This window comes from Ichthyophthirius multifiliis (assembly GCF_000220395.1).
Source record: "Ichthyophthirius multifiliis unplaced genomic scaffold scaff_1120509251369, whole genome shotgun sequence".
Taxonomy (NCBI): domain Eukaryota; phylum Ciliophora; class Oligohymenophorea; order Hymenostomatida; genus Ichthyophthirius; species Ichthyophthirius multifiliis.
In genome coordinates this window covers 105798-128800 of record NW_004085940.1, presented here as the reverse complement: position 1 = coordinate 128800, position 23003 = coordinate 105798, and the positions used below count along the sequence as shown (strand labels likewise).

The following is a 23003-nucleotide window of genomic DNA, read 5'->3' as shown; positions in this document are numbered from 1 at the left end:
AAATTATTTCTAAAATTCATTATTTTCCTCAGGCATATAATTCTTAACTTAAAAAGAAGCTGAAAAATCTTCTTAAATATTTTTCTAGATTTTTAAATTAACTTAATTTTTAAATTCAGCTAAAAGCATATTAATATCTTAAATTTATTTCTTCATTTTTTTATCTATAGCTTCATTTAAAATTTCCTCATTAATATTATTTGAAGAGTGAATATTTAAATTCTAGCTTTCTATATTAATAATATCTTTTTTTAAACTTTAAATTTAATTTTGTGTTTATTTAAAATTTTTTCTATATTCCCTAATATATGTTAAAACCCTCCTTCTTTTTTCTCATTCTACTCTAACTCTTCAATCCTTCTTTCCAAATCAATTTATTTCTTACTTAATATTTTCATTGCATTTTCATTCTTTTATAATTAAGGAACGGCTTCTAATAATTATAAAAGAGGAGTTAAAGCATCATGTTAATTGCAAACTCTATTTAAATTATTTTAGATCATTTCTAATCTTTTTTCTATTTAGTCTTTATTTTTTTAAGGACTAAGATTTTATTTTGTATTTATTTTTAAGTTTGATTGAGAACTTTGACCCTGCATTAATTATTACTTTTATTCTATTTATAGTTGAGAAATTAATTGTTGTTATTCTTGGATTTACTTTTGTTATTAAATTAGTTGTTACTAATATTATTAAGTTTTTAAATCCGTTTAAGAGTTCCTAGGTTCATCATTGTTGTGAATTAATTATTTTAATTAATAAGTATCATGAAAATTGTAATTTTGATTATTAGGATTATTTATTTATAATTAAATATTTGAATCACTAAATTAATCTATTTGATTTTATAATATTTTACTATTTTATTGTTGGTTATATTTTATAAAATTACTCATTTTTTTATTTTATTATATATTTTTTTATTTTATTTTTAATAAAATAAATTAAAATTAAATTATTTTCAATAAAATAAATAAAATAGTTTTTAAATTTTTTTCTTTTATAAAAAAAATTAATTATATTATTAATAAATATAAGTTCTAAATACTATATTTTATTTATTTAAAATTTTAAAATTAGTTTTAAATTATATATATTTAAAATAAAAAAAAACCAATTTAAATATATTTTTTTTTAAAAAAAATAAAAATAAAAAAAAATATCATTTTTATTAATCTTTTACTTAAAAAAATATTTAAAATGTATCTTATTATCATTATTATAATTATTATTATTTCTAAACGTTATCACTATAATGTTTTTATTAAATATTCTAACATATACTTAAACAATCTTTAAGACAATCAGAATTTTTGTCTATTCTTGCCAAAATCTTTTTAAAGTTTTCTTCTAAAGTTTTCTATTATAAATTCTTTGTCCCATTAACACAAAAAATAACATAATTATATTCACTTAATTAACATACAGATTTAAAGCTATAAACGCCTTCAAAAATATTTACTAAATTTTACTAAATAAATTAATCTGCCTAATTTTCAAAAATCCCAATAAAATTTATCATAAGAATCCCTTATTCTTTATGGAGTAGTTTTTTAGCTTTTTCCAAAAATTAAACACTTTAAAATCCTTCAGGTGGAGAAGGTTAGTTTTCAAATCCAAATACATCAATAATAATAGTATTAAATTATTTAAAGCTTTTCGGTTAGTTTTATTTTTATTATTCCTATTATTAGAAATCTTCTTATACAGGTAAACTTTTTACATATTAAACTCCATTGTCTATAATTAATTTAAATCTAGGATCTTTAACAGGAACTTCAAAGAAGTTTTTTGCTGTTTCAATTACATTTTTAGATATATCAATATTAATCAATTTTACATGTTGAAGATAATTATAAATGAATTTACTTAAAGCACATAAACCACAACCAATGACTAGAATATTAAATTCTTTTTAAAAAAGTTAATCAAAATTAAATAATGAAAACCCAGCAAAAATAGCTCTAAATAAATTAAAAAAATAAATATATTAATACATATAGTTTTTTTTTTACTTATGACTCTCAAATTCTAAATGAGTATCATCTATTCCTACTAAAACATTTTTTTTTGGAGGTAAAATACTTTAAAACTATTTATTTATTTCTACTAATTGAGGTTTATTTTTATTTGAGAAATATATAATTTAAAATTAAGATTATATTTATTATATATTATTTTTAAATATTAATCTACGAATACATTTATTATTTTCATTCATTATTTCATCTATAATAAATTCATTATTTTCTAAAAGAGCATTTCTTTCTATTATTTTTTTTTTTTTCATAAATTAAAATAAAATTTATGATATTATTATTGATTTTTTATAATTATATACTTCCTATTTAATCTCCATCAGTTAAAAATGGTACAGGCTTGTTTTTGCAACCTTTTGGTGTTAAATTATCTACAGCTGGAGATAATTCGCCTTAAACTGCCTATAAATTTCCAAAAGAAAATCCAGGATTTAAAATTGCAATTATTAATCTAGAAAATCCTACTCTATTTTATTTATTTTTATATATATTTTAAATTAAAAAAATACTATTCTAAAAGTTAAAAATTTCCTTTTTCACTACTAAACAAGAAATCTTATTCTTTTCCTTATGGTGTAATGAAACATCCACATGTTTTCTTTATTTTTTAAAAAAATATAAAAAAATGTATTAATATATTAATTATTATTAATAAAATTGGATAATATAGATTTTTTAGACTTTTTTATTTTATTCATTTTTCTGAGTATTTTACATATATATTTAGATTATATTTTTATTATATATATAAAATATATTTTACATTATCTAGAATTTTTTTATTCAAAGAATCAACTACAGTAAGTGTATATTTCGGAATTTCAGAATTTTTATTATTTTTATTATCCCAAATTTCAATCTAAAATCTCTATCCAGGATGAAACACATTAACTTAATCTATATATCTATTTTATGTTTATATTTTTCTAATTTAAAATTTTAAGTCTTTAACCTAAAATTATTATTTTATTTTATTTCTCAATTGCAATTCAATTTTATTATTTTTATTTTTCGATTTTTATATATCAACCATAAATGGAAAAATCTTAGAATTTTCAATTAGAATTTCATATATAGTTATTTAATAATTTCTTGGTTGAAAAAATTCCAAAAGAATATTTAAAACATGACTTTGGAGTAAACTTATACATATATATCTAGATTAATACTCTTTATTTGTTAATATTTTGCAAAAATCATTAAATAAATTTGTTATTTTTTGATTATTTTCCTCATTTTCGACTGGATATATTGCATCGAGGAGTCCTTTGTCAATAATTATATCAAAAGATTCAGGCTAATAGGTCATATTGTAAACATCCATTACTTCATATTTCATAAATGGTCTAATATTTAAGCTTCTTTGAGACATTTCATTAATAATGTTTTCTGAAAAATCATTATTTATGATATTTTTAAAACCTGAATCATACATTTCTTCTGAAAATAAGGAATTACCGCATCCTATATTTAGTATTTTTTAATTTTTGTCTAAAAATTAATTTAAAACAGAATCATATTCTTTGAAGTTTCCATACCATTCAAAAAATTGATTGCTTTCGTCTTTTTATTCTTTTAGTTTTTAAAAGAATTAGTCCCAATATGTTTTTGTTTGAAAATCGCTATATTACTTTGGTAGAATATTCATTTATTTATTATATTTTGTAATTATAATTCTAATGTAATTGTAATTATAATACTTTATTATAAAATAATTTAATTATTAAATAAAATTAAATTTATATTTAATAATTTTATATTCATATATATATTATTATGTTGAAATAATGAAATAAATTTTAGTATAAGTAATATTAAATAAAAAAATGCTATATTTTTGCTTTTATTTTTATGGATATTATAATTTATATATTAAGTTAAAATATCTATATTTTATAAATAAATAAATATTAAATATATTAATTTCAAATTAAATAGATATAATATATATAAACTAAAATTTTTTATATAACAAAATTATTAAAAAAAATTTAAAGTTTATTTGTTTTTTATATATTTTTTTTTTCAATTACTTATATTTTTATTAATTTTTAAAATTCTAATATAATTATTATTTTAAATATTAATTTAATTTTACATTTAAATTTGACTTTATTTAATAATAAAAAAATTTATAAAAAATAAGAATTTTTTTTTAAAAGTAAATTATACAAAATGAAAAAAGACTTTTATCTTGAATATAATTAAAATAGTTTGTTACAAAATGACTATAAAAACAGGTTTTTAATTTTTTTATTAAATTTAAATAAAATTAATTTAAAAAAAAAACAAATTAAAAATAAGAATAAAGAGTACACAATCTAATACATAATTTTCGAAGAACGTTCCCAATAGTTAAAAAGTAAGTATAGATTATAATAATTAAATTTAAGAATTTCCCCAAATTGAAACTAATTCAATGCAAAATATAATAACCTAGAGTACATTTCATTTTTATTTAAATAATAAAAAATAAAAATAAAAAAAGATTAAAATAATTCTGTATTTTCTAATTAAATTGAAAATTATATAAATAATTCAGAAACATGGAATCTTTAGGAACCTAAATCTTAAAATATAATATATTCTCCTAGAAGTAGTAACCCAAATAGTCAAAATTTAACTTGTTAAAATATTTAAATTGAGCAACTGCGTTAATAAATATAAGTAAAAAATAAAAAAGAAAATAAATATGTTATAGATCGTTCTAAAAGCAGAAGCACATAAAATCAATCATAAAAATTAAATATTCCAAATACTATTTAAAAAGAAAAAACAATCAATCAATCAAAACAAATAAAATAGGATAAAACTTAATAAAATATTGTAAATTTATTAAAAAAAATATAATATCAAATAAAATAAATAGATCTAAAATGAAAAATAACCAATATCAAATAATTTATCAAAAAGTCCCTCAAATACAATTTTATAATAGGCCTTATAAAATAACGAAAGATGTATAAATACTAAAGTGTTTGCCCGTTTTAGGCCTTTTAATAAAATGGAAATTGAATTAAGTAAAAATTCTTTAGGTTAGGATTGTTGTTTACATCCAGATAATAAGACAGTTGTTTTATTACCTGATTAAACTGTATTTACTATGGATTTTGTATTTGATTATAACACTACATAACATAAAGTATATGAACATGTAGGAAAAGAAACAATTAATGATATAATGAATGGTTATAATGGGACTATCTTTGCTTACGGATAAACTGGATCAGGAAAACATATAGTATGTTTGGAGATATTTACAATAAAACCTTAAAAGGAATAATTCCAAGATCTATGTATATAATAATAAAAAAATAAATATAAATAATTTATATATATTTTTTCATTTATAGTGAACATATATTTAAAACTATTAATACGTGTTAATTTGATATCGAATTTATATTAACATGTTCTATGCTTGAAATTTATAAGGAAACATTATATGATTTATTATCGGTTTAAAAATAGGATTTAAAAATTAAAGAATCAACAACTCGAGGCATTTATGTTGAAGGATTAACTTAATTAGTAAAAACAAAAAAAAAAAATTAAAAAAAAAAAAATTATAAATAAATAAATTAATTATAAAAGTCAGTAGGAGCATAAAATGAACTTTTAACAATATTAGAATTAGGCGAATAAGCCAGAAAAGTTTCAGCTACTCGAATAAATTAATACAGTTCACGTTCCCATACAATATTTATGTTAGAAATAAAGCAAAGATATCCCAATGACACTGAAAAAAAAGGAAAACTAAACCTTGTGGACTTAGCTGGAAGTGAAAAAGTTGGAAAAACAGGTGCTGTTGGTGACATATTAGAAGAAGCTAAAAAAATTAACTTATCTTTAAGTTGTTTAGGTAATGTGATTCATTCACTTACATCAAATAGTGATCATATTCCATACAGAGATTCAAAATTAACTAGAATACTATAAGAGAGTTTAGGAGGAAATTTCAAAACTTCACTTATTGTAACATGTTCAAGCCATTCAAGTAGTTTAGAGGAAACTTTGTCCACCTTAAAGTTTGCTACTAGAGCTAAATTTATAAAAAATCATTTTAAAATGAATATAAAGAATTCACCTGATGCATTGTAGAAAATTATTTAATAACTTAAAAGAGAACTTTTAGATGCTTAAATTGAAATTCAGAAAATTAAGTAAAATTAGGAAAACAATATACCGAATGAGGATGCTATTTAAAAAATACCTTCAAATTATGATTCGAGTTTAAATATTAATAATGGAAAATAAATTGTAAAAAACTTTGATGGGAATTCTAATAATATTTATAGTAATGAAAATAATAATAATATCAGTAATTCAGATGATTATGTTATTATTTAAAAGAATATATTACTTAATGTAAAAATTAATATATAAATAAATAAAATAAATAAATATATATAAATATATATATATATATATATATATATATATATATATATATATATTTTTAAGTAAAAATTAGAATAATGTGCTGATGAAATTTGTAATTACAAGAGTTAATTTTAAGATATGGAGACTACAATTGAAAAATAATAAATTTATATTCGATAAGTAATATTAAAAATAATATCTTTTTTATTTTCTAAAAAAAAAAACAGCTTGAAAAAGAAAATTTAGAAATGAGAGATAAATTACTTAATTACTGTGAAGATAAAGAATAGCAATTAAAAATTCAAATTTAAAATTAAAATAATATATCTATTTAAGATTATGAATAAATAAAAAGATAAATATGTTTACTTGAAAAAGCATTAAAATAATCAGAAGGAAAAGTATAAAAATACAAAATATATTGATTTTTAAAAAATAAAAAATATAGAATATTTTATATTTATAAGAAAAAACAGAAATATAAAATAAAATGTTTTTAGAATTGTATTTATAAGATAAAAGCATTAACTAAATTGAATCTAAAACTTTTTTAGAAAATCAAGTTGAATAATTAAATATAAAAAATAATGTTAAATTTTATGTAAAAGAAATAAGAAAAGTTATAAATTAAAATTATATTTCGTAATAAAGATTTTAAGAAGTTATTAAAGACTTAGAGGCTTAATTTAATTAAAGTAAATATATTAATTTTTTAATATTAAATAAATTATTTCTTTATTTAAAAAAAGATCTATTTCAATTAAATTTAAGCGAAAGTTAATAAAATGTAAATATAGCTTTATTACGATATGAAATATTAAGATTAAATACATTAAATTAAAGCTTAGAATATGTACTTAATTCTTTATAACTTACTGAAAGTATAAATTATTAAAAATAAAAAATAACTAAGAAAAAACTAAAGTAAGAAAGTTAATTAACTAATTATTTTGGTATAATATTAGAAAAAGTAAAAAAATAAAAAAATTAAATAAAATATTTATAAAAGGCTAAAAAAACACATGAAATACTAAGACAAAGAATCGATAAAGCAGAGGAAGAATAAATGAAAAATAATAATACTTAATAATGTTAAGTCCTTTTTGATTAAAATTAACATTAAACTAAAGGAAAAATTGTATAAACGATTGCTTCTAATAATAATTACGAACATATTGCAAATAATCTATTTTAAGATCCTTAAAATAATTTGCTTGATACTTTTAAACAAATTATTTTACAGGAAATCAAATTTTAATAACCTTATGTTCAAAATATTGATTAGTTAGTTATTTAAATTTAATAAAATTAATTAAAAACTTAAGAAACAATAAAATAATAGTTAACGAATTTACTATAAGATTATGTAATTAATTTTATTTATAAATACAATATTTGAAAAATAATTATCGTTTTAATATATTAAAGGAAGAAGTAAAAATAGATAATAAAATTAAAGGAGAATATTTATATATAAACTAAAACATCTATATAAGTGAAAATAAAAGATTATAAGATAAAGTTTTAAATTTAGTTTAAGAATTAGAATTAGCAAATAATAAAGAAAAGCTTTTAGAAACAGTTAATATAAAATAAATATAATAGCAAAATTTATATTTTTATAAAAAATTAGTAAATGTTAAAATTTAAAGATGAAAATGAGTAAAAAGAGAAATAACTTAATATATAATATGAATAAAGCTAAAAGTTTTTGAAAAAAGAATACATTTAACTAAAAAAATATATAGATGAAATAAATGTAATATGAAAAAAATAATTTTTATTTATAAAAATATTATATAATAGAAACCTATATGTAAAGAAATATTAGATATTTTAAAAAAGCAAAATGATTAATTTGAAATAAAAACATAGAAAACATAAAATAATCATGTATAAATATTAGATAAAAATTAAAAATAAAATAGCGATGCGAGCTTATAAGTATAAAATATTTTAAATGAGAAAAAACAAGAAATAGTAATTAAAAATGAAACTAATGGATTGAAATTATTTCATAAATAAGATAAGGTTATAATATTTATAATATATTTAATAATAAAAAAAAAAGGTAAGAGGATTAACTTTTAATAGGTACGAAAATTTATATGAAAATAATATTAATAAAGAAATAAATTAAAATAATAAGAATTTATAAGATAATTAATAAAATTAGCTTTAAAATTAAAAAAAATTCGATAAAATATAAAATATGAATGCGAATAATAAAGAAATAAATAAAATTTAAAGTAATACAGATGTCTAAAAAAATACAGAAAAATAAAATGATAATAAATATAAATTTAATTTATTGTTTAATTATTATTGAAAATTAAAAGAGAAAAAATTATTATATAAATATTAAATAAATATAAATGATATAATTAGAAAATTTATATACTTAAAATAATTAATTTTATTTTGTAATTTTATAATAATATATACATAATAAGCAAATATAAAATAGTAAATAATAAAAATAAATATTTTATTTAAAATAAATTAATTTATTTTATAATATATATATAGGAAAAATATAATAAATATAAAATTATATCATAAATATATATATATATAAATATATAAATGTATAAATATATTTAATATAAATATAAATAAATATATTTTTTATATTTTTTACTATAATTTTTATATATTGTATTAAATTTATGTTATAATAAATATATTTTATTAATTTATCTTAATATAATATCTATTAAAATGCTATACATTTTATTTATATTTTATATAAATATTATTATACATTTATTATTTTTTTAATATATTTAAATTTATATTTTAAACATTTTTTTATTTATTTATTTTATTTTCTTATTCATTTAAATATTTTTTTATTTAAATAAAATAATTAAATTAAATATATTTTTTAAAAAAATTAAATATTAATATATAAATAATTTAAAAATATTTAAATATTTATATAAATATTTGTAATTATATATATTTTTTTTTATATATATATATAAAATTATCTTTATTTTTAAATAAATAATAATATATTTATATTAATATATAAATTATTAATATTTAATTTTAATTTTAAAAATTTTTAAAATAAAAAAACTTAAAACAAAATATAATACTAATTATTATTAATTTATTTTATAATATCTTCAACCATCTCTAGCATCACCAAACTAATTATTATAAATATATATAAAAAAATTTAAATATTTTAAATAATTACAGTTTCTTCAGGGACAGCTTAACCATCAGCACCAGTAACTGTAGCAGCCCCTTTAGAATTTTTTTATTTCGACAAACCAGAAACAACATCATCAATTCTTAATAACATACATGCTGATTCAATAGCAGTTTTGTAAACTTAAAGTTTAACAGCTATTGGTTCCCAGACATTACATCTATCCATTTCTTAAATTTTTCCAGTAGTTCCTTCAATACCAATAAATTTGTTGCCTTCTTAATTATGTTTAGATCTTAATTCAGTGATAGTTCTAACCACATCTACACCACAATTTTAGGCTAGAGTTTTAGGTATAACTTCCAAAGCATAAGCAACTTTTTTTAAAAAATATACATAAAAATATTAAAAAATAAAAATACCTGCCCTGAATGGTAATTAATATAAACCTTCAACTTAAGAAGATATTTTTTCTAAATGAGAAGCTACTTCCATTTCTATAGCTCCACCTCCTGGTACTAATTTAGGATAAACAAAAATATTTTTAGCAACAGCAAGACAATCATGTAAGTTTCTTTCCATTTCATTCAATACATCTTTAGAAGCTCCTCTTAAAATAATTGAACAGGCTTCGGGATTTTAACATTCGGTCATAAAAGTGAAATATTCATCTCCGATTTTCTTAACTTCGAAAAGTCCGCATTTTTTTCCTACATCAGATTCTTATAATTCTTCTGGTCTATTAACTATAGTCGCACCTGTAACTCTTGAAATTCTATTATTATCGGTTTTTCTAACTCTTCTTATTACTGTTACATTTTATTTCAATAAGTAATGTTATGCTAAATCACTTACTCCTTTTTCAGTTATTACTACATCAGGATTATGTTTGAGAATATCACTACACATTAAAGCTAATTCTTCCATTTCTTATTAAAGAGCATCAGTCCTTATTTTTATTTTTTATTTTATATAATATAATATAAATTAATTTTTTTTATTTTAATTAGATATATATTTTCTGTTTTTACATATCACTTTCTTTCATCATTTCTAAATTAGTCATTGATTCACCTTTCTTATATTCTAAAGGACAATCAAGAAGTATTACTCTTGGATTCTTTATATATCTTCTCATTTTAGGATGAGTTATATCTTTATTAAACATAACACCATCTAATACACAACTATCTTCAAGTAATCCTCCAGGAATCTAATTAATAAATTAAAATTATTTTTTTATTTGAAAAAAAAAGTATTTACCTTTTCAACTTTAGCATATCTTTTGATTTCTAAGTTAAGCTTTTATACTTAACCTCCTCTCATAATAGTTCTAACTGCTTTAAGTGATAGATCAGTAATAAGCTTTCCCCATCTTGATGTAAATTTTGTTCCAATACATGAAGCTAAAGCCTTTTTATATTATTTTTTTTAAAAAATTATTTTTTTGTTTACTTTGTTAATATCATCATCATTATCAACGTTAATTGATACTCCTAATTCTTCGATTTTTTTAGTTGCTTCTTATAAAGCTTTATAGTAAGCTTAAACAATAATAGTAGGATGGATATTTCTTTCAATGAATGGTCTAGCAGCAAGCATCATTTCACCAGCTAAAATAATAACTGATGTGGTACCATCACCAACTTCTTCATCTTAAACTCTTGCTAGTTCAATCATTGATTTTGCAGCTGGGTGATTTACATCAATTTCTCTTAAAATAGCATTGCCATCATTAGTCATAACTATACCTCCCTTTTTATATTTTAATAATAATTATTATAATATTATAAATTTAAGCTTTATAAATAAATTTACCATTGGGTCTAAAAGCATTTTAAGCATAGAACGAGGTCCTAAAGTTGATGTGACAATATCAGCTACAGCCTTTTTTTAATAAATAAGTTTTTTTGTTTTAAATAACATTATTATATAATTACTTTTGATGCTGCAATGTTAGCTAATTAAGCTTTTTTACCACTTTCTCTTTTTGTATTGGTGTTTAATACCATTATAGGTTAGTGTCCTCCTTGCATTTTTTTTAAATATTTTTTTAATAATTAATAATTTTATTATATATGATTTTTTTTTTTTTTTATTTTTTTATTTAGATATTTAGAAATTAAATTATTTAATATTTATATTTTTAAATATTTTTAAAAAAAATTAAATATAAATTTTTTTTTTTAATATAAATTTATATATATAAATATTTATATATATATATATATATATTTATATATATATTTATTTTTAATTTTTTTTATTATAATTTTAATTTATATTTAATTTTTATATAGATATACACATAATTATAAAAAAAGTATATAAAATAAATTATATTAATATATATTTAATATTATAAATTATAATTATTATATTCACATATTAAAATTAAATTATATATAATTAATTTTTTTTAATTTAGTATTTAATTTTTTTAATAAACTATTTTAAATATTTTTATAGCATTGTTTTTAAAGTAATATTTGTTAAAAAGTTTTGTTTTAATACTAATATATTTTATTATATCATTTACATTATATATTTTTTTTTTAATTTTATATCTATTAAATTATTAAATAATTTTAGTAAAAAATAAAAATTTTAATATTAATTTAAGAATTATATTTTATTCGTAAAAATAAATTAAACTGATATTTATTATTATTATAAAAGTAAATTTTAATAAATAAAAATTAAATAATTTATAAAAATAAAAATATGTTATTGAGTATTCTTTCAAATACTTAAAATATTATATAACAAAAAATAAATCCTTTATAATCAAATTTTGCTGATGAAGTATTTAACTTAGAACTTGATATTGAGTCATAAAACGTTCAAATAAGTTAAATAAATAGATTATTAGAATTATATGCCTTAGCAATTGAATATTATGAAAGTATTAAAGATTAAAAATATTTGATTTTTAAAAACAAAACAAAATAAATATTATTAAAATAAACAGTTATAGAAGCTCTAGATAAAGAATAATAAAAAAAAGTAATATTTTTAACATTTAAAAAATAAAATATAAAAAAGAATTTTAATAACAGTAATTTTGATTAAAAATAAAAAGAAATCGAATTAAAAATTAAATATAAAGTTTAATAAAATACACAAGAATCAGTAAAAAATTTATTAAATTCTCATAATTAAGATCTTTAATATGCCCTTAAAAAATTTAAGATGACACAAACTTTTAAAAAAACGCTATTTTATAAAGATTATAGCAAAGGAAATCTAAAAAAGTTGCAAATAGCACAAAAAATAAAGATAATATAAGTTATTTATAAATAGAAACTGATATAGTAGATATTTCTAATAATTTATTAACAAGTCCTAATTAAAATATTTAAATAAAATACGAAGAAAATAATATCCCTTATGGTTTATAAATGGAATTTAATAACGATATTAAAAAAAGAGAATCTCTATCTCCATAAAAGCTAATAAAATAAAAAAATAAAAAAAATTTAAAAATAATAGAAATAAAGTTTTTAAAATAACATGAACATTAATTAATACCATTTTGATAATAATATATAAAAAATAAATATATAAACTAATATATATATATAAAATTTTACTTATATATCTAGAAATCATAGAAGAAATATGATATAATAATAAAAACTATTAAAATATAAAAAATATTATTGTATAATATATTCTTATACTAAAAAATGTAAAAATTTATATGAATTTTCTATATAAGACTTATAAAGTATTATGTGAAAAATAAATATTATTAGTTTTATATTTATTTAACATATAAATCAAAAGAATATTTTTTTATTTTATATAGATTATAAAAATATTATTTGTTAGTTTATTATAATTATAATAAAATATTTAACATTTTATATTTTTAATTTTAAATTATATATATATAATAACGTTTTTATCAATATTTAAATATATAGATTATATTTATATATATATATAAATATATATATATATATATATATTTATTTTATTATTTATTGACATAATTTTTTTAATGTATAATAAAAATTATTAATATTATTAAGCTTTATTATTCATTTATACATTTTTTTTTTATTTTATTTTTAATAAGTCATTTTTTAAAATTTTTTTATAATTATAATAAATATTGAATTATAATAATTATTAAACTTTTATTTTATAATTTTTTTTTTTATATTTTTTCATTTTTTTCTTTTTTTTTAATTAATATGATAAACACAAAAATATAGCATAGCTTTTATTCATTTTTTCATTTCGTTTTTCTATTTACAATATTTTATTAAAATCAAAATTTGAAAACATTATATTAATTATTATATAAATTTTTTATTTTTTTTATAAATATATTACATTTTTTAATTTATTATTTAATTATTAAGATTTACATATAAATATTTGTTTTATTATAATTTTTATATGAAATATATTTTTATTGAAAATTTTAAGATAATTTTATTAAAATAATATTTTTATATATTAAATTTTTTATTGTTATTAATATATAATAAAGAATAATATTCAATTGGCTTATTATGCCATTTATTATTTTAAAAAAATTATTTATTTATCTATTGATTGTATTTATTTTATTTATTACTACAAATGTAAACTTGTTCTTGATATATTTATATTATTATTATTTTTATTTAAAATCTTTATATTAAATAAAATATATAATAATAAAAAATATAAGTTTTACTTTATATTTTTCGATTTCCAACTCAGCAAGTTATTAATTTAATTTTTTTAGATTTTCTCCTTTTAAACTTTGTAAAGTGCTACTACTTCCAATTTAAAATTATTATTTATGTGACGATCTCTAAAAAGATTCTCCTTAAAGTTTTTATTATTTTAAAGTATTTTAATGCGACTTTTATTAATATGCACTATAAAAATATTTTTTATTATAATGACTAGAATTTTAATTATTATTAGTTAACAAATTATCTTAAATATCTTATATAAGGAAAACGTTATCCTAACTTCTTGAATTGTATAACTTATTTTAGCTATCTAAATTAATATTATTATTACTTTTATTATATTTAAGTTGGTATGAACTATTATTTTATTATTAAAATTATTAGAGTTATTGTTGTTATTATATTTATTATTATTAATACTATTACTAACATTATTATTAATTATAAGTAAAGTAATTTTCCTAAATTTCAGGATGTGGATGTGAAGGTTTAAAAAAAATATCATTTTTCTATTATTAATTTTCATAAATTATTTAATTATTATTATTTCCACCTAAAGAAAACTAATTTCTTTATTACTATAATTATTTTAAATTATTTATACTTTATTTATTAATTTATTATTACTTTTATTAAACACTTATAATATTATTATTATTTTATTATTATTATTATTATTTATTATTATTATTATTATTATTTTATTATTATTATTATTATTTTTCTTATATGATTATCACTTATTTTATCATAAGAATTTATTTCTTATTAATTAATTTTTTCTTATGAATTAAAATAATTTTGAGAAAAATCACTTTAATTAAATTCAGGTTTGAATTTTTCAAAATTTTTATATTCACTATTTTCGTTTAAATTCAAAGCACTTTTATTATATTTACTTATAGGTATTTTTTAATTTAGTATGTTTTCGCTTATATTTTCTACTTCATTTACTTTTTCACTTAATTGCTAATTTTTTAGCTTTGTTTACTATACTTATTAAAACATTATTTGTTTTTATTTATTTTTAATTTTTTTTTTTATTATAAAATATAAAATATAAAATATAAAAATATTTATCTTTACCAATAATAATTAATCAGTTGTATTTAAAGAATTCTTTAATTAAGTAATTTCATTATTTAATAATTAAGAACTAATTTTATATTAATTAAAATCATTTGTAGTATTTTATAATTAATTTCCATTTCTGCAATTAGATGATTTAACACTCAAATTTTATATTTCAGAATAACTATTTTTTTTAATTTTGATTTAAAAGCGGCATTATTTTCTGAATAATAACTATTTTTTCGATTTAATAATTCGTTATTATTTTCTATCAAATTTTCACTTATTAAAATTTATAATTTTTAAAAATATTTTATATTACTTTTGTGTTTATATTTATGGATTTTAATAGAGTTTCTTTATTTCTTAATTTTTCTCTTTTATAATATTTTCTTTTGTATTTAAAAATATTTAAAGTTCTTATATTTAAATATCCTTTTATTTTGATAAATTTACAGCTTCAGTTGCTATATTCATTTATTATATTATCTATTAACGAAGTTCTGTTATTTCTTACTTTAATTTTTCTTGTTTTTTTTATTCTTTTTCATAAAGATCTTTCCATTTGTTGTTTTAACTATCATTTTCGAGTTGATTTGTTAAAAAACTTATCTGTTATTTTAATTATTCAAGAGTTTTTTAATATTTCTATTTTTAAATATATTATATTTTTGTTTTATTTTTAAAATTTAAATATAATTTACATTTTCTTAATTTGAAAATTTTTAATTTATATTATTTAACATTTATTTTAAAAAATTATTTTCTTTTAAAACATTTTGAATATCATATTAATTTACATTTTATTATTAACTTTCATCAATCATAGAAACACTAGATAGCAATTAGGTATCATTCAAATTTTCTCCTTATAAATATTTCAAAAAATATTTTGAAACTTTTTCTTTATTATTAAAATCATTATTATTTTATTCATTTTAATCTTTTTTTTATAATTAGTTATAATATATTTTTATTTATTTTTTACAAAAAATCAAAAAAAATAATACCATTTTAATTTTATGATGAAATACTTTTAATTTCCAATAATTATTTTTTCAAATTAGGATTTGTTATATATTTTGATATATTTTATATATTTTCGTCTTAATTTTTTTAAGAAGTTTACAGTAACATATTATCAATAATTGAAGATGTCATACCTTCAAAATCACTATTTTAGAAAATTTTATCTTCTTCATAAATTTTACTCATTTGATTTTTATTTTTATTAAATTCTTATTAATGTTTATTTATAAACATTTTTTTATTTTATATTAATTATAATAATATATATATATATATATGTAATAAACAAAAATAATTTAAATTTAAATTTATTTTATTTTTAAACATTAAAAAAAATAAAAGAAAAATATAAATAAAATATAAAATCACATTTATGTAAAAAACCTTTATTAACTATTCATTTTTACAACTTTACTATACATACTAAAATCAATATTCTGTTTTACTTCTAATGCTACTTTTTATATTTATTTATCATGTTTTTCTTATATTAATTTAGCAAAATTATTAAAACCTATTAAAATAACACTAATATTATCAATACTATTTTTTCCTAAAGTAAATTTAAATAAATTATCTATAGCTATTTTTGTATAATCCTTAAAAGAAAGATAATCAGTTTATTAAGAATTCCAAACACAATTTATAATATCTTAATTATTTAATTTATCATAAACTCCATCACCTTTTTTATAATATAATTTAATCTTATTTTATATTTAAAAAATACTTCCTATTATAATAAAATCACAATTTTTATCAATTTTAAATTATTAAATTTCTGGTATTGCAATTATAACATTTTAATTACCTCCAAGTTTACTTAATTTAGCTTCTACATCACCAAATGCTCTTGTAACCTATTTTATAAATATTATATTAATATTTATTTTCATTTACAGATAAACGGCCTGGTAATACCCTATAAGGTCCATACTATTTATTAAACTAACTCCTATATTTTTATATTATATATTAAAATAAAAATGAATTTTTATTTTTATTTCACAAAAATATAAAACAAAAAAAATTACTAATATATTTAACCTCCGTTTTCTTTTATTCTTTTAAACTCATTTTAATTTAAAGGTTTATGATCTTATGATAATTCATAAATTTATTTTCCTTTATTATAGCTCATAATAGCTCTAGAATCTCCTACATTAGCTACATAACAAACATCGTCTTTAATATTTTTTTATAAATATAAAAATAATTAAATGTAAACAAAATACCTACAATAAATACCACTATTGCACAAGATCCTGATCTATCCACAACAATTTCGTTTTTATAAGCTTTTATAAGAAAATTTTTTTCTGCTTATTAAAAACCATTCTAAATTGCTTAATTAATATTATTAGGAAAATTAGAATCATTAATGACATAATTATGTAAATTTTCTTTTAAAAAATCAGCACATGAAAATCCTCCATGTCCATCATAAATTCCAAAAAAGGAACATTTTGGCCAATTATCAATTTCAGTATTTATTGATGGTTTTTTCATATTTAAAATTATCGTAATTCTGTCTTCATTATAATTTCTGATTAAACCTTAGTTAGTATTTGCAGCATAACAAGAAATAATTCCATTTTATTTTATTGAATATTGGGTTTAATTATAGTTTGGAATAATAGTTTAATTAATTAGTATTTATTAAGAAATACTTAATTCTTAATTATTTTAAGTTTCTGGTTTTAAAATATCCTCTATTTTATTCACACAGGGTGTTGTATATGATGCACTTATTTTATTTAAGTGTTATTTTTAGATATTATTCGAAACTGACATTTTTAAAAAAAATTAACTATTTTTGTAAAACATTTCTTATTTTTATAATTCTGTTTAAGATTGTCCAGAATCATTATTTGCTTGCATTGAAATATTTTTCTTTTTTTCATCATTATTATTGGTTAGTGGTTTTCGAATTGATAGTAGAGTATTATTGTTTTGATATGTGTAAAAATTATTTTTTATAAATTACTTATTGTTTTTTTTTTCATTTAATAATGTAAAAGTTTAATTAGAGTTTTACTTTAATTATCAGTTTGATTTAATGTTTGCTTATTAAATTAATAAATAATTTTAGTTAGAGCTTGGAACAAATTAATTTTTAAACTCTTTTTATAAAAATTATTTATTTTCAAATTGAAAATATTATTAGTTTGATTAAACATTATTAAGACTTTATCTTTAATATTTTGATATTTCATTTATTTAAGTTTTTTATATAATTTCTTTATATATAAATATTAATATATGTATTCTTTCTTAATATTTTCTTTACATTTTTAGTTTTAGTTTTAGTTTTAGTTTTCTTTATTTTTCATTTTTTTATCTTTTTAAAAATTTATTATTTATGTCTTAATAATTTATTTTATTTAAATATATTAGATAATATTTACCTAAAGATTTTAAGATAATACAAAATTATTAAAAATTATGCATACATTTTTTATTACATAAAAAATTTTGTTTAGAATAAAATTAAAAATTATATAGACAAAGAAACAATAAAATTTAAAAAAATAAAATTATATTAATAAAAATAAATTATATTAATATAATCAATTTTTATTTAAAAATTATTAAAAAAATGCATTTTTTTAATCTTATATTAAAAATATATAAATTAATACTAATATTAAATTATAAAAATAAACTTTATATTATTTTTTCATTTATATATATTCTTTATTTCTATTTTATTTTAGTAGAAAATTTATAGTTATTTACATAATAACTTTATATGATATTTTGTTAGCTTAAATATAACTAACCATTCTATAACTCGGTTTAGTTTAACTTTAAATAAATTATTATATATATAAATATAAAAACAAAATTAAGTATTAATAAATTAATAATTATTAGCTATGACTACATCATGAACAAAATTATCTTATTTCACTATATTATAAAATATAATATCTCCTAACATATTTCCCTTTTATATTAAAAATATTATATATTTTATAATCGAAAATCATAAAGTTCAAATTTATAATTACAAAAGACTTTTTATAATATTCTTATTACTTAATTGCTTTTTTCATTTAAGTATCAATAAAAAGTCTCGTTTATAATAATTTCACATATTTAATATTCACTTTTTTAGCGCTTGAAATATGTTTAATTTGGAAAAAATAACGTAGTTTAAATTTGATAAATTCTATAGTTAATCTAGCTTATATATTGATAATTTTATTCTTTTATTATCATATTTCTTTTATAGTCCGCATTTAAATAGAATAAAGATAAAAATAAAATGGATTAAAGTCAAACATGAATATTATATAAATAAAAAATAAATTAATTATATCACTTTATATAGCAAAATATTTTGAATTTCTTCAGAGATAGTTATTACTCTTATATATAATTTACAATTATTGTTTTTTTTTTTTCTTATTATACAAAATAAGTATTATTATTAGAATAATATTGATTAAATATTAAAATATATTTTGCTTTTTATTAAAATTTATTTTATTCTTATAACATTATAAATATTGTTATCATATCTATATATTTTATAATACTTCTTTTTAAATAAAATTAATATAAATTATATTTATTTATTTTGAGCAATTTATATTTTTAAATATATATTCTTCAAACCTTCTTTTATTACTATATATTATATAATATTTAAATATTTTAATTTTTAAAAACAATTTAATATTTATTTCGACTTTTTCTTTATTTTTACGAATTATTTTATTATTATTTTTTATTAATTTTAATATTTTTTATATATATGTCTGATTCTATTTCTATTTTATTTGATTTATTATACTTGAGATTATGTTTATATCGTATATTTTTTTAATATTACTTTGTTTTTATGTTATATTTTTTTCGGATAATTTAAACTTAATAATAAAAAAAAAAAGCTAAATAAAAAATTGATTAAGTCTTTTTTTTTATGATAGAAATATTAAAATAAAAAAATAAAATAAAATAAATTAAAATCAAATTTTTTCAAATTCCTAATTTAACTTAATCTATGTTTAAAAATCAGAAGTTAGTTTAGTCGCTTCCCTAATAAGCATAGTAGCATAGCTGCCTTTTTATAATATAAACCTCATACAAAGGGCCGTATATTTTCCATTTTCATCATTTAAATCCTATTTATGATTATAAAAAGGGGTTAAAATATCTTCAGTTTTTACATTAAATTTATTCAATGTATACTCGAAATTCTCTGTTTATTAAATTAAATACCTATATCCTCCTTCAACAAAGAATTCTTGGTTTATTTATTCGAAGTTTTTTAATGTCAAATCATCAAGTATTTATTAAAGTTCGTTTTTCAAATTAAATTACTCTATAGGGAAGTTAATTTTGGCACCAAAAATAGGAATAACAATATCATTAATACTGAATTAATCTATATTATTTTAATCTACAATACATATATTAAAATCATTAATTCCTTAATATTCAAAATAATCATCTTCTATTATTTATTCTTCATCTTCTCTCTATTATTAATCATCTTAGTTTTTTTCTTAATTAATGCTATTTGTGAAAAATTCTTTCCTTTTGGCCACAATGTCCCCTAAAATTATTTTTTTGCCATATTTTTCTATACGGATAGAAGCTAATTAATTCCATAAATAACTTTAATAAGCATGACAATATAAAGCCCTAGTACTTCTATTTAATTAGCAAATAGCTTACATATAGTTTCCATTCATTCCGCATTTTTCATATCCTTATATAACTGTACGCTCTATTTTGTATTTAAAAGAAATGTTTTTTAATGCTTCTTTTACTTTAGTTTTATCTTCTAAAAATTTCCTTTTATATTCATTTACTTAATTATCATTTTAAACATTTTAACCTACAATTAATTCAAAAGCTTATTCCCATTATTTTTATAATAAAAGTTTTCCTATATACATATAAAATATATTAAAAAAATTAATAAAATAATATATAGATACATATATTGAATATAAACCTATAACGTGTGTTTAAGAATCTGGATTATTTCCGAATCTTTACATTCCAAAATAATTAATAAATCCATATTTGATGAGATTTTGTATATTTATATGAACATCTTCTTCTTTAAAATCTATAAGCCTGATAGCTACTGAGAATTGATTTCCATATAAATCACCCATTTTAATAGGTTTAATTACTTCTTTTATATTTTATAATTTCATATTATACCATTTAGCATTTTTTATTCTACTTTTGAATTATTCTTCATTAGTATTATGCATGGAAATACTTATTGCTTAAGTAGTAATTCCTCTTTTATCTTTTAAACCTGCTGATCCAATATTTCTGGTAGAAACTTTTAAGAATCTGCAAATATTTTAAATAGCATTAAATGTATCTTACCCTGTTTTAAAAAGAGTAGCTTAAAAAATAATTTTTTTCCTATTATTGTTATTGTTATCATTATTATTTCTTTAAAATCTTTTAGATTTATTTTTTGTATAAAAAATTCTTATAACCTAATCTTATGTCTCAGAATCAAAATTAGGAAGATTTTCTCTAACAAACTAATGTATTTCTAATCTTTTTTCTTTTTCTTAAGGACAATTTACATTGAACTCGAATTCGCTTTAATTTGGATTCAAACCATTGTATATATCAGACAATGCTTTTTATAATTTTTCACCTATTTCAGGAGTTAATAAATCATTCATTTTTTAAATTTGGTCTTTTGAAAGTTCTTCTTTTTGAATAACTTCTTTCTTTTTTTAAATAAGCTCTTTTTATACTTATTATTTGATTTATTATTATTATTATCCTTCATCTTATACCTAAGTTTAGGTTTCTTGTGGATATAATATTTCTTTTTGCGGAGTGACTTCGTTTACTATAAAATCTGATATTCGACTTTTTGTTATACCTTTGATAACGTTTCCTTCATTTAGGAATGCGGTAATTCCTACATCTCTTTCTTATAAAGACTATCTTTCTTTTTGAATTGATTAAAATTCTTAATTATCCATTAAAATTAACTCTGTAATTATTTTTAAATATATAATTATATTAATTTTAGTTTTATATTTGATTAATTTTAACTAAAAGTTGAAAATTTAAAAAAACTAATTTACTTGTAATTTGATAAATACTAATAAAAAGATAGAAATATTTGTAAAATAAATAATATACAAATATAATTTTTAATATTTGTTTTATTTCAGAAATATTAATTTATTTCATTAGGTATTTTAAATACAATTCATAATAATATTTAATTATATATTTATAGCATTTAACTCTTTTCTTTTATTTCTTATTATTATATATCATATAATTTAATGTTCTTAAAAAAAAAAAAATAATAAAGAAAATTATATTAAATTAATTTTTTTTTTTAAAAAAAAAAATAATTGTATAAACAATTTTAGTATTTATAATTATAATAATATATTTAAATATTAAATTTTGGATATTTTTTATTTTTTTATTATTATATGCAAAAAAAAAAAAAAGTAAATGCAAAGATATAATTATATATAATTAAAATTTTTAAAAATATAAACAGATAGAAGATTATAATAATCTTATTATGAATTCTAAATTTTAAAAATATTAGTTTAATAAATGTACATTTAGAAAATAATTAATTATAAATTGAAACTAATA

At 16.2% G+C, this 23003-nt stretch overlaps 6 protein-coding genes across 6 annotated transcripts, besides 39 other annotated features; 1 reads left to right on the top strand and 5 right to left on the bottom strand. All coding sequences in view use genetic code 6, as the record gives it.

Annotated features, from left to right (window-relative positions):
* Nucleotides 1-1213: 1213 nt before the first annotated feature.
* On the bottom strand, nucleotides 1214-3687 carry IMG5_190700 (hypothetical protein; the record flags this gene model as incomplete). The annotated part of the gene is made up of 4 exons (XM_004025117.1): nucleotides 1214-2268; nucleotides 2342-2505; nucleotides 2549-2637; nucleotides 2803-3687. 4 exons carry the CDS (start codon nucleotides 3685-3687, stop codon nucleotides 1214-1216), a joined length of 2193 nt encoding a protein of 730 aa, XP_004025166.1.
* Nucleotides 2747-2807: a microsatellite.
* A 15-nt stretch (nucleotides 3688-3702) lies between the features above and the next one.
* Nucleotides 3703-3737: a microsatellite.
* A 604-nt stretch (nucleotides 3738-4341) lies between these two features.
* On the bottom strand, nucleotides 4342-4845 carry IMG5_190690 (hypothetical protein). The gene has a single exon (XM_004025116.1). The coding sequence runs from the start codon at nucleotides 4774-4776 to the stop codon at nucleotides 4456-4458; it is 321 nt and encodes a 106-aa protein (XP_004025165.1). The 5' UTR covers nucleotides 4777-4845; the 3' UTR covers nucleotides 4342-4455.
* Nucleotides 4500-4538: a microsatellite.
* Nucleotides 4846-4939: 94 nt separating the features above from the next.
* On the top strand, nucleotides 4940-7492 carry IMG5_190680 (kinesin motor domain protein; the record flags this gene model as incomplete). Its single annotated transcript, XM_004025115.1, has 5 exons — nucleotides 4940-5335; nucleotides 5393-5570; nucleotides 5634-6136; nucleotides 6504-6602; nucleotides 7432-7492. Exons 1-5 carry the CDS (start codon nucleotides 5283-5285, stop codon nucleotides 7490-7492), a joined length of 894 nt encoding a protein of 297 aa, XP_004025164.1. The 5' UTR covers nucleotides 4940-5282.
* Nucleotides 5573-5606: a microsatellite.
* Nucleotides 5579-5624: a microsatellite.
* Nucleotides 6443-6496: a microsatellite.
* Nucleotides 7112-7165: a microsatellite.
* Nucleotides 7388-7421: a microsatellite.
* Nucleotides 7493-8898: 1406 nt separating the features above from the next.
* Nucleotides 8899-8935: a microsatellite.
* A 19-nt stretch (nucleotides 8936-8954) lies between these two features.
* Nucleotides 8955-9047: a microsatellite.
* A 261-nt stretch (nucleotides 9048-9308) lies between these two features.
* Nucleotides 9309-9370: a microsatellite.
* Nucleotides 9323-9373: a microsatellite.
* Nucleotides 9374-9484: 111 nt separating this feature from the next.
* Nucleotides 9485-11621, bottom strand: IMG5_190670 (t-complex protein 1 subunit gamma, putative; the record flags this gene model as incomplete). Its single annotated transcript, XM_004025114.1, has 8 exons — nucleotides 9485-9580; nucleotides 9631-9962; nucleotides 10008-10534; nucleotides 10617-10798; nucleotides 10849-10998; nucleotides 11041-11340; nucleotides 11404-11472; nucleotides 11526-11621. The coding sequence occupies 8 exons, from the start codon at nucleotides 11619-11621 to the stop codon at nucleotides 9557-9559; spliced, it is 1680 nt and encodes a 559-aa protein (XP_004025163.1). The 3' UTR covers nucleotides 9485-9556.
* A 149-nt stretch (nucleotides 11622-11770) lies between these two features.
* Nucleotides 11771-11838: a microsatellite.
* Nucleotides 11775-11831: a microsatellite.
* Nucleotides 11784-11832: a microsatellite.
* Nucleotides 11795-11883: a microsatellite.
* A 34-nt stretch (nucleotides 11884-11917) lies between these two features.
* Nucleotides 11918-11999: a microsatellite.
* A 1130-nt stretch (nucleotides 12000-13129) lies between these two features.
* Nucleotides 13130-13172: a microsatellite.
* A 202-nt stretch (nucleotides 13173-13374) lies between these two features.
* Nucleotides 13375-13445: a microsatellite.
* Nucleotides 13446-13506: 61 nt separating this feature from the next.
* Nucleotides 13507-13559: a microsatellite.
* A 132-nt stretch (nucleotides 13560-13691) lies between these two features.
* Nucleotides 13692-13724: a microsatellite.
* Nucleotides 13725-13728: 4 nt separating this feature from the next.
* Nucleotides 13729-13767: a microsatellite.
* Nucleotides 13732-13775: a microsatellite.
* Nucleotides 13776-13950: 175 nt separating this feature from the next.
* Nucleotides 13951-14013: a microsatellite.
* An 878-nt stretch (nucleotides 14014-14891) lies between these two features.
* Nucleotides 14892-15004: a microsatellite.
* Nucleotides 14929-15003: a microsatellite.
* Nucleotides 14929-15011: a microsatellite.
* Nucleotides 14929-15031: a microsatellite.
* A 6-nt stretch (nucleotides 15032-15037) lies between these two features.
* Nucleotides 15038-15076: a microsatellite.
* Nucleotides 15077-15326: 250 nt separating this feature from the next.
* Nucleotides 15327-15354: a microsatellite.
* A 634-nt stretch (nucleotides 15355-15988) lies between these two features.
* Nucleotides 15989-16026: a microsatellite.
* Nucleotides 15990-16026: a microsatellite.
* Nucleotides 16027-16426: 400 nt separating this feature from the next.
* Nucleotides 16427-16456: a microsatellite.
* A 291-nt stretch (nucleotides 16457-16747) lies between these two features.
* IMG5_190660 (protein phosphatase 2c, putative) lies at nucleotides 16748-18569 on the bottom strand (the record flags this gene model as incomplete). The annotated part of the gene is made up of 4 exons (XM_004025113.1): nucleotides 17618-18569; nucleotides 17405-17567; nucleotides 17283-17337; nucleotides 16748-17242 (listed from the first exon to the last, which is right to left on the bottom strand). Exons 1-4 carry the CDS (start codon nucleotides 18261-18263, stop codon nucleotides 16748-16750), a joined length of 1359 nt encoding a protein of 452 aa, XP_004025162.1. The 5' UTR covers nucleotides 18264-18569.
* Nucleotides 18570-18674: 105 nt separating this feature from the next.
* Nucleotides 18675-18702: a microsatellite.
* Nucleotides 18703-18905: 203 nt separating this feature from the next.
* Nucleotides 18906-18949: a microsatellite.
* A 42-nt stretch (nucleotides 18950-18991) lies between these two features.
* Nucleotides 18992-19057: a microsatellite.
* A 1042-nt stretch (nucleotides 19058-20099) lies between these two features.
* Nucleotides 20100-20141: a microsatellite.
* A 183-nt stretch (nucleotides 20142-20324) lies between these two features.
* Nucleotides 20325-20366: a microsatellite.
* IMG5_190650 (pseudouridine synthase, putative) lies at nucleotides 20360-22363 on the bottom strand (the record flags this gene model as incomplete). The annotated part of the gene is made up of 2 exons (XM_004025112.1): nucleotides 20360-21285; nucleotides 21355-22363. The coding sequence occupies 2 exons, from the start codon at nucleotides 22361-22363 to the stop codon at nucleotides 20360-20362; spliced, it is 1935 nt and encodes a 644-aa protein (XP_004025161.1).
* Nucleotides 20838-20889: a microsatellite.
* Nucleotides 22364-23003: the final 640 nt, after the last annotated feature.